General features: G+C 39.5%; 1 protein-coding gene across 1 annotated transcript; it reads right to left on the reverse strand.

Moving 5' to 3' along the window:
• Nucleotides 1–566: 566 nt before the first annotated feature.
• LOC114481431 (heparan sulfate glucosamine 3-O-sulfotransferase 2-like) lies at nucleotides 567–7,769 on the reverse strand. Its single transcript, XM_028476262.1, has 2 exons — nucleotides 7,078–7,769; nucleotides 567–1,898 (listed from the first exon to the last, which is right to left on the reverse strand). The coding sequence occupies exons 1-2, from the start codon at nucleotides 7,545–7,547 to the stop codon at nucleotides 1,280–1,282; spliced, it is 1,089 nt and encodes a 362-aa protein (XP_028332063.1). The 5' UTR covers nucleotides 7,548–7,769; the 3' UTR covers nucleotides 567–1,279.
• Between the last annotated feature and the right edge of the window lie 2,884 nt (nucleotides 7,770–10,653).

Raw genomic sequence — 10,653 nt, forward strand, 5'->3', positions numbered from 1 at the left:
GATGTTTGCATTTATGTCTCCTTGTGTCTCAGTGCCCACAAATGTCATTATAAATGATATATACAAAACAAAAGTTATTCTTTGTCATCTTCACTTTCATATAACCTCTTCATTTAAAGTGAAGAGCGATAACGTCTTGCTGTGTAATGTGATATTTGTGTAAGTGCATTTTCCCTTTCATCCATCACAAAGTTGCCGTTCCTTTTGCAGCTGTGTATCAATCTGGCTCCTGCAGCTCAGCTTTAGTATTCATACCAAGGAGCCAAATCTAAACTTTTCCCTGCAATCTCGTGACACGCAGCACTGGCATCTATTTGATAACCCGCCACGACGAGGTGTTCCCTGCTTTGTCTTTGAAAAGTGATTGAAATTCCTCACACCTACATGCGCTCGCACACCTTACACCGCTCGCAGAAACGATAAACCTCAGAGCAAAGCGGCACCGATCACAACCAGACGCAAAAAAAAAAAAAGTCACCCAGGAGCAGATTTATCAACGATATGAAGTTTCATCGTTTGTGGAGGTTGTTTAAAACTTCAAATCAAAGCAGAGAGCTAGAGGGAGGATTTTTATTTTTCATTTTTTTGGGAGAAAAGCGAGGCAATTGAGGTCAACACTTAAAAAGAAACAGAATTATTCGTTTTGTGCAATTTGTATCTTTGTTTCATTTAAGCAATTTCACAGACAAGCAGATAATGTAATGTTTTTGTACCAAAACAATCAAAAAGGAAACTTATTAACTAACTTGTCTGTGGCAGAGGACGAGGCAAAGCTTTATTCAGTAAAAGTGGGTGGTTCGCACTTTCTCATGGCTTTACATTTTGGATTTTCCACCACAGAGCTGCAGCTTAATTCTGCTCCCCCTGAAGACTTTGCCGACATTTTTCCGAGGACTTGCTTTCAAACCCTGCCTTGATTAGTGAAGCAGATTTTAAGAGAAGCTAATCCTGTTCCCTGGAATCTGCTTTTTTTTTTATATATATATATGGAGAAGTCAGCAAACGAGTCAGCGATAATGCACAGTGACTTATGCTGAAACCATGTGATGCTGCAGTTGAAATGACAAACAGGATGCTGACGCTGGTAACTGATTGTTACAAGTGCAAGAGCTCTGTCATATTGGGTTCTGCCATGGTTATTACAGTCGCTTCAAATAATATCACTGTCATTGCTATTTCCTCTTAATATTGTCTGGAGACTGCTGATATGTGGCTATCCACCCGGGCCATCACTTTGCACTGTGGGACATCAATCTTCCTCAGAATAGATCCCAGACTGCTACTCCCATTTGAAATCATGCCCCACCATTTCATAAAACTTGATGTTGTAAGGTCTATAGAAGTCTCGCAGTTGCTCGATGGCTTCCGGGTCGATCTGCACATGAGTTCTACCCTTTGATTTGCCCAAGCAGCGAGGCGAGCCGCTGCTCTCCGGCTTCTTGAGGCAAGGAAAACCCTTGGTGCGGTTAAAGTAGAAGTGCTTGTCGGTGACGATGCGCTTCAACCCGAGAAAGTCTTGCACTCGTGCCAGCTCCCCAGCTGGATCCGTGATAAGACGCTCTCCGCTTACAAAGTGGATCTGTGCCAACGGGAAGTAGCGGAGCCAGTTTTCCAGGTGCAGAGCATACAGGCCGATCCGGATGGCGTTCCAGGACATGTCCACGATTCCCAGGCTTTGGTTTTTGAAGGCCAGCTGCTGAAAACTGGGCAGGTCTGGGGTTTTGGATAAAGTCTGCGTATAGTCCGATATGGCTCTGGTGACGGGGTCACGCACCACCACGATGAGTTTGGTGTCGTGGGACATGGAGGAAATCCGACGTGGCGTCTCTTTTGTAACAAAGTAGCTGGGCGTCTTCTCCATGGTGATTTGGCTTTCTAAAGTCCTTGGCATTAAACTTCTGTGAAAAAGACATAAACTCAGAGTTAAAATTAACATTTCTCATTTGCATCAGTCCAAGTGTTATCCTGATATGCTTTAATTACCACCGGGAAAAACAAAAACAAACCCCCAAACTTAATGTTCTAACATTTATCTTGTCATTAGTAAAAAGCATTAATTAGATAACCCAAGGGAGTTTCATCCAGTGAACTCAGTTCTTTAGTTAAATAATAGTGTTCGTCTCACTGTCACAAAGACAGTTTTTCTGTTCTGGCACAGCATGGGTCAAGACTAATAAATCAACCTGAACGCAGACAGAACATCTACAGCAGGGAGACTTTGTTCCCCTAATTCTGAGTTTTGAAAACTGGGTCACTCTCTTTGGATCAGAAAGCAGACGTTTATACTGGTAAACTTTTATCAGTGAGTTTTTTTTGTTGTTGTTTTATTCACATTCTTCTACATTCCTACGGAGAAAGGCGTGTGAATGGTTTCTTCATAAAGACACAACAACAAAACACATTTACAGACTCACATCACAGTCGCCATGGTCTACTGGTTGATTGCCATCAATGTAATGGCTGCCTCTGGTGAAGAAGTTTAACAGGCAACATGAATTTTTACTCCAATAGCACAATAAATGACGACAGTAAAAAAAAAAGACCCTTAACGACCTAACATTATCAGTAAATGTATTTCTGTAAACCATCCTTAATAAAAGAAGATATAAACCTTCATGTGGATTCACTAAATCATAAGATAAAGGACCATCCTGTAGATTTAGATTATTATTCTTTTTCCTACATAGTATAGAGCAGTGTTTCTCAAATGGGGGTTAGGAGACCCCAAAGACATTTTTTTTCTAGAATTAGTTTTTGATCATGTCTGAGCGCAGAGTAACAACATAAAAGGTAGAAACCCAAACCTGAACCCAAGAAAGTGGTAAAATAACCTCTATTCAATGTTGTTTTGGCACCATGCATTACGTTTAATCTGATTGGTCGGCTATGATGCGATGCATTTGATTGTTGTCTATATTTTACTGCATTTTAATTGAACTAGATTTATATTTCACAAAGTGGAAGTATAGAAATACAGTTTAAGATTGTATATTTTAATTTAAAACAAAAGAAAAATATAAAAACATTTCAAAAATCAATTTTTCAGAAATTTCAAGTGACCCCACGGGTGAAAAACCCTGATTTAGTGGCTCCTGAATAGATTTATTATAAATTTATATAGTTTATATATATATATATATTTTTATTTATCATTTCTGGTCATCTTGGGACAAAGACTGACACTTTATTTGTTAAATTTCCATTTCCTCTCACTCTAGTACCACCTGCAGTGTCATCACGTACTCCTGGGGTACACGTACCTCCAATTGAGAAACACTGGTGTAACTTATTGGTTAATAATAAACGGGTCAGTTTTTTTCATACTTACTGTTGCCGTCTATTGTTCTTTGTTTGAGTAATGTCATTTGATCAATCATTTTCTAACATTCCACACAACAAAATAATAAGTAATATTAGTATGTATTATTTGTGCTGATTGCATTGGATAAATATCTTTATCGGTCAATACGCAAGATTACATATATAAGCGTTTTGTATCGGGACACTTCTAATATAGTTATCACATGGCAACATTGGACTTGAAGTCAGTATATTTGAGCTGGTGATGGTTATCAACTCTGTATGGTTTCTAAAGCATATTGAGCTGTTTTATTGGTGGGATTAAAATATTTTAAAATTGGCATATGAGCAGAAGACTTCACGCTGCTTCCTTGGTTAGATGCTCAATATGCACCACCTGACGAGGCGCTCGCCCCCAAAGCGGTTTAATTTTTTAAAAGGATCTTCATTTGACCCGTTTCTCGACTGCTTTGACAGCTGCCAATCAAACAGAAGTGAGTAAGGGTTCACATTTTCAATGAGCATCACAGAGACTTGGTTCTCAACCAATGGAGGGCCAAATAGTGGGGATGTTTTCTGCCTGATTATTATATAATAGTTCAGATAGCTGATAGCTACATGGAATAGAGTGAAGTAGTGTTTCTCAAATGGGGGTACGCGAGAAAGGAAAAGTGATATCAAAATATTAAAGTATTAAAAATATAGGGTTTTGTCTATTTTTAGTTAAAAAATGATAATCATACTAAACATTACCAGAAACTCACTAAACGACAACAAAAACACACAAAGAACAGACAGACAACAACAAAATACACAAGATCGCTACAAAATAACAGAAAAACATACACAACGACATCAAAAACACGCACATTGAAAAAAAAAAAGCTGCGATGAACGTCCCTCGCCTTTGCTGAGCTACCTTTTTTGCGCCGCTTTGCCGTGCTTCCTCCACCAAATTGCACCGCCTTTGCCAATCTGCGCTGCCTTTGCCGCGTCGCCTTCGATGCGCTGCCTCAAGTTCATACAAAGATGTAATATAACCCGAGGAGAATTGCATTAAAACAGGACATTTGTCCCATATTAAATTCTCTTCACTCTGTAGGGGGCGCTAATGCACCAATGTCCATTTTTCCACATTGAGCTAGTTTAGGGCCGGGTGTTTAACAACTTAGTCACATTTGACACAAATCGGAGTTTGTATGTGCAATTGGGAGCATTTCCCGTTTTGGCCAAAATTCACGGCTCCACCCTACAAACACCTTAAAAGTGATCAAAAATCCATGGATGACTTTTGGTGTCCCACTTCTCGAGATGATCTCAAGCAATTTTGAGCCCCGTCAGTGAAACGCCCTTGGTGAAGTGCGTTAAAATACGTGAGCGAAAATCGCATTTTTGCAATTTTAAATTTTAAATTCAAGATTCTGGACTTCCTGTGTATTTTTGGGCGTGGTCACAATAACATTTTTTACTTGTCATGGTCTACTTCTGTGTCAATTTTCAAGATTCTAAGATTAATTAATTTTTTTTGCCAATTCATATCTCGTAATGCATTTTTGGCGTCAAATTTTTCAATTTTGTGACCCTTCATAATGGTTAAGTGGGTGTAAAGTAGGTGAGTTGGTTCCGAAAGCGCGGGGGCGTGCCTACGACATGGCAAGGGTCCGTGGCGTTCGCATTGGGCTCACTATATATGAGAGCAAGAGGCCCTTCGCCAGCTCGTGGTGCTCAGGCCTAAAAATGACGCCAGAAACACACAAAATAAAAATAAAACATAAAACGAACAGACAAATGACGACAAAATGACACCAAAAACACACAAAATAAGATATTATATACTCAATAAAACAAACAACAAAATGACACAAAAAAAAAAAATGAGAAAAATGATCTCGATTAGAACAGGAACTGAAAATACAAAAGATATTATTGGTCCCAAATCAGGAGGGAGTGACAGGAAATGATACAAAACTATAGAAATAAATCCATTCAGGAGTTTCTCTCTATTATTTACAATATGAGATTTGTTAAAATGCAAGTTGTCACTCATTCATTCCATCATTATGTTCTATAGTTGTTTTTTCATAGAATTCTGAGTAATATCTTGTAGTTGGACAAACGGGGGTGTTGAACTACTTTTTTTTTTAGTGGATCCACTATCACAGATGATTGGTAATAAAGAAGCAATTGGATGCGGATACTCTTCATTAAATGTGCAATCATTCACTTTAAGATAAATTTGCAAATATTCCCAGGAATAAACACAGTTTCTAAGGCTGAGCTCAGATCTCTGGCAGCTACAACAGGGGCATCACAGCAACAGTTTACACAGTTTGCCCCCAGAGGCAGAATTTTATGAAATATCTGATGAATTGCTCCACAGCATTTCATGAAAAGAAGAAAAAAGGGGACCACTGCTCTGCTGGAGTAATTAGAGCTCAGCCTTTCAAGAATTCTCACAATGAGAACTTGAAATGAGTCAAGAGACTGCAGGAAAACACAGCAGACGTGTTTACTCACCCTAAAATATAAAATACACAGATGGGCACTCGGGGGAATGGAGGAGGAAGTACAACGCAGCAGTTTTCAACAATAAGCTGCTGATTTGAAGGAAAATGGTTTTTCAGACTTGTGGGACAAATACGATCCAAGACTGAGGGTATAAAGCTTCAACTTCAGAGTTAAGTGTTTGTCTTAATGTACCCTATACATCATATTTAATTACACCACATGACACACTGTATCTCCCTTGACAATACTGTGTTTACAGATGAGATGAAAAAGAATGGGACAAACTTTAGTTCAAAATAAAGTATGTTGGAGCTCCAACAATCTACAAGTCAAGGGCATAAAAATGTAGCTATTTGTCCACAGAAATGTCCTGTTTAAAGTTCCTAACTTTAAGTGCAATGATTGATTTAAACATCCCTTTTGTTTGCACTGACGAAGACCATGATTGGTCAAATCATGTTAATGATCTGGCCATTAAAATAAAGGCTTTTTTTTTTAGAATCTCTTTCTTCATTGATTCACATTGATTTTTTTTTTCGATTTTGGATTTCCTGGTTTCTGCATTTTTCTTAATCACTTTTGTCATCAAAGGATTTTTCAGAGGAAAAATCAAATGGAAAATATGCAGATAATCACAGGAAATGAACCCAATGACCCTGTGATGTTCTTTATTAGCATTAGTAAAAATAAAAACCTTTATTCCAGAAATGCAATGTTGGTGATAAACGTCTAACCTGGCATCCTAAATTAACTGGCAACTGATCAATTTATCAACAGATAGTCACACAATTAATTACTTGGTTTATTTTCATGGTTATAAGTAAAATACCTGTTCGTTTTCAGCTGATTGTCAGTGAGCTCTCATCATGTACGTAACTCAGGTTTCCAACCTTTTTCGGGTCGTGACCCCATTTTGATCTCACAATTATCTGGCAACCCCAGAGACATTTTTTTCTCTAGAATTAGTTTTTGATCAAGTTTATTAAAGTGTGTTACAAATATATTTTTTATTATGCATTATATTTGAACTATAACGTTTTAGTCTGATACAGTTATTTGATATTTATCGTGTTTGAATATTTGAAAATCCGTTTTTTCACCTTTTTTTTTTTTTTTTTTTTACATTTTTTGTACCAATTACTAGACATTTCAGACAACTCCATTTTAATTCCAGGCGGCACCACTCGGGGTCCCGACCCCAAGGTTGAAAAACACTACTGTAACTGAACTCCTAAGGATTCGCCTGAGCAGGTGACACACATTTCTTACCTGTACCACTCCAGGCCTCTGTCGTAGTTCCTGTCAAAGAAGTGCGTCTCCGTTCCCGCTGCGCGCACGTCCGGATGAATGCGGATGAACTCCAGAACAGCCCGCGTCCCCCCTTTTTTCACCCCTACTATAATGGCTTTGGGTAACTTCTTATTGCCAAATTTCAAATGACTCATAGGGAGGCTGGGTGTGCTGTTCCTGGCGGTGTTTAAAGAAGACGGAGCGATTTGATCCTCACCGGTCGTCCTCGCATCCAAAGCGCAGGAAAGGGATTTCTGGAGGCGCCTTTTGGCTCCATCTGCGCGCTGACAGCTGTGAGTCGGATTGACGGAACTTGGCACCATGGCGCTGTCAGGGAACAGGGCGCAGTAGCACAAATATGAAAGCAGCAGTGACAATAAGCAGATGGAGGTTCCTCTGAGGCGGTAAGAATAAGGGACAAGTCGACCGAGGAGGAGCACGCATGCCATCTCTCCATGGATGCGGACTGTTCATGGTTTTTGAAGTGGTTCCGCGCTCCGTCTTTGCGGGTTAAGTGGCTTCAGTCCTCATGGTGTGTGTGTGTCCCTCAGACACCAAACAAGTTGTGGTGGTGGTGAACAGTTCCATCACTCCGCTGCAGTGCGCAATAACTCGCTCTCATCCTCATGAGCAAAGAAACCCTCCTGTGCTGCTGTCATTACGCACGGCTCTGTGCGCGTTGTCTGGTAACTTGTGCCGAGTCTCAGCCTTCGGAAAACATCCCAACGTCGTGACGTCAGAGTATCTTTGCATTTCTTGGTTAATATATAATATATTCAGTCCACAGCCATCTGACTTGTGTGTGGGCTGCTTTTTGACACATATTATGCTGCTGCATAATAATCACCAAAAGGTTTGCGTTTTGGTCCAGATGAACACATATATCATCCATCCATCCATCCATCCATCTTCATAGGGCGCTTGGCGGGGGTACACCCTGGACAGGGCGCCAGTCCATCACAGGGCAACACATATATCATTGTGTGTGATATTCCTCACCTACATCTGAGTTTAAAAACTCAATAGATCCATCTTTTACTCTTAAAATCCATTTTTTACCTCCTCTTATTGTAAATTAAAATTCCTCTTTTAATATTCCTGCACTCTTATATTATTCTTATATTTACATAGCTTTCAATCAAATAAAGGGAATGCTAAACCGGCGATTCTCAACTGGTGGGTTGCGGACAGCTGGTCAAAAACAAGTTCGGATGAACTACGACCGTGACTGCGCAAGTCTACGCGCGGAATCGCACGTTCCACCAAGTAAAAAAAACGTCTCAGAGAGACTCTTGACATCCGCTCATAGATTATCCATGTCAAATTACTGCGAGATTCAACGAGCATCAACGAAAGAGTTGTCATTTGAAAAATAGGGGCCCCTGGCGCCCTCGTGGCACATACGGAGTAATTAATATATTGGTATGTGTCAATGATTCGGTATCACCAACTGTCGCCATCTTTGACTCACAAATAAATGAGAAAACAACTTCAATGGAAACTGTCAAAAAAAGGGCCCCCTCGGGCCCTTAATCGAGTTGTGCGAGGCATAATTGTAATTTACTTTGAATTACCTTTGAAACGATATATCACACGACTATGTTCCCATAAAATTGGAAATTACCGTAAATGGGGGATGGGCCCCCAGGCCTCATTTAGAAAAAAGGGCTCAGAGCGTCTCCGAGCGTCTCATCATATTCATACCAAACTGCGTTCCGATCTAACGGAGGAGTAGTCAGGGCCCTCTGGCGCCCCCGTGACACGTACGGGGTAATGGGCCCCATTTATATATTTTTATGTGCTAATGATTTTGTACCACCAACCGTCATAATATTTTACTCGCAAATAAACAACAAATCAACTTTAGTTTTTTTTTCTTGCAAAATAAAGATACTTATTCAACTTTAGGAATGGAAAAGTGCCATATTTGTTTTTATTATGCTTCAGCACATGCAGTTTTTCAATATACGTAGGTAGAAAAACCGACACCAGTGTAGATCTAAGGTACATTTTATGGTTAATCTCGGTAAAAATTGCTGACAATATTGCCCATCTCTATAGTTGTTTCCATGCCTTGTCACGGTAAACAACCAGCAGCAGAACTTTAAAGCTGCTTTTAGTTGTTATGCTGCAAATAAGTCAAACAAATTGCCAACAGAGCTGAAGTCATGCATCCAATGTGAACATTTTTAAATCCAAGTTATCTCTGCATATGATTGAGAGGGAGATTTTTAATCATATAATTGTTGATTTGACGTTTTTATTGCAGATTTTAAATGTTTTACTGCTGATTTTAATGTCTCTCATTGATTTTTAAGCTGTTAATTTTTTTCTGTTGCACTTTTTAATCATGTAATTGTCTAAACAACTTTTTTTCCCCATGGCGCGCTGCTGTACTTTCACTGCTCTTCTGTTATTATGTATTGAGTATTTACAGTGCTGACATCCTGACTCATCGGCTACAATGCAAATTATGTCAATGAGCTTCTCGATGACTCATCAATTATATGTTGGCCCTGAGCGCAAATGGTTTGTTTGTACACCGTTAGCATCTCTCCAATGGATTGACCGTTCATGTTCACTTCATTGGAGAGTGCATCACGCCATGGAGTAGATTAGACTGTAGTCCAGTAAGTGGAGAAGATATCTGGGTTATTTTCTCCTTCCTGAAGTCTTTTTTTTACTCGTTTAGAATTCTTCATCCTTCATCTGAAGATGTGACTGATACGATTGTAGACAAGTCCAAGGTGGAGGCAGCAGCAGAGAATAAAAAACTCCCAGGACTACAGAGACGCATGGGGAGGAGTCGAGGTGTCATGGTGTTGCTCCTATGGGTGTCTGCGCCCCAATCTCAGAGGCCTCTGATTAAAGAATGATTTATAGAGGCCGGTCGTGGGGATCCGCTCAACAATCCGTCTAGTGAATGAGATTTTTCCTGCAGAGGAGGGCGGGTAAATCAAACCTTGGGGCGAGAAGGCTGGGAAGCTGCAGTGATAGGGCTCGGTGATTAAATGTTATAATCCACTCTGCTTATAGTGCACAGCCGGGCTTTTCAGGGCCACTCACAATAATACCACCGAGAACCAGTGGTGTTTAATGTACAGATCATGATGTATTACAGAGTAGAGCAGTGGTTCTAGAACTTTTTTTTGGCTCAAGTACCTCATTTTTCTTACTTTTGAGTCCAAGTACCCCCACGTTTTGTTCAGAATTCTGTGAACAAACAATTCCACCAGAGCATAATGATAGAATAAGTGAGTGATAATACGCATTTTAAAGAATCTCATTTTGTAAATAAGTGGATTTAAACGGTATTTAGGATTCCTGAATAGATTTATTTCTACAGTTTTGATTATTTCCTGTCACTCCCTCATTTTGTGTATTTTGTTATTTTTTTTATTATTCAGTATATTTTTCTCTTTAGTGGGTTTTCGTTGTGGTTTTTATGTGTTGTTGTGACATTATTTCAATTCTTCTCTCTCTCTGTGTGTGTTTTTGGTGTCGTTTAGTTGTTTCTCATGTGATTTTGTATGTTTCTCTGTTATTTTTGTGTAT

The sequence above is a fragment of the Gouania willdenowi genome, chromosome 19 (assembly GCF_900634775.1).
Source record: "Gouania willdenowi chromosome 19, fGouWil2.1, whole genome shotgun sequence".
Lineage (NCBI taxonomy): Eukaryota > Metazoa > Chordata > Actinopteri > Blenniiformes > Gobiesocidae > Gouania > Gouania willdenowi.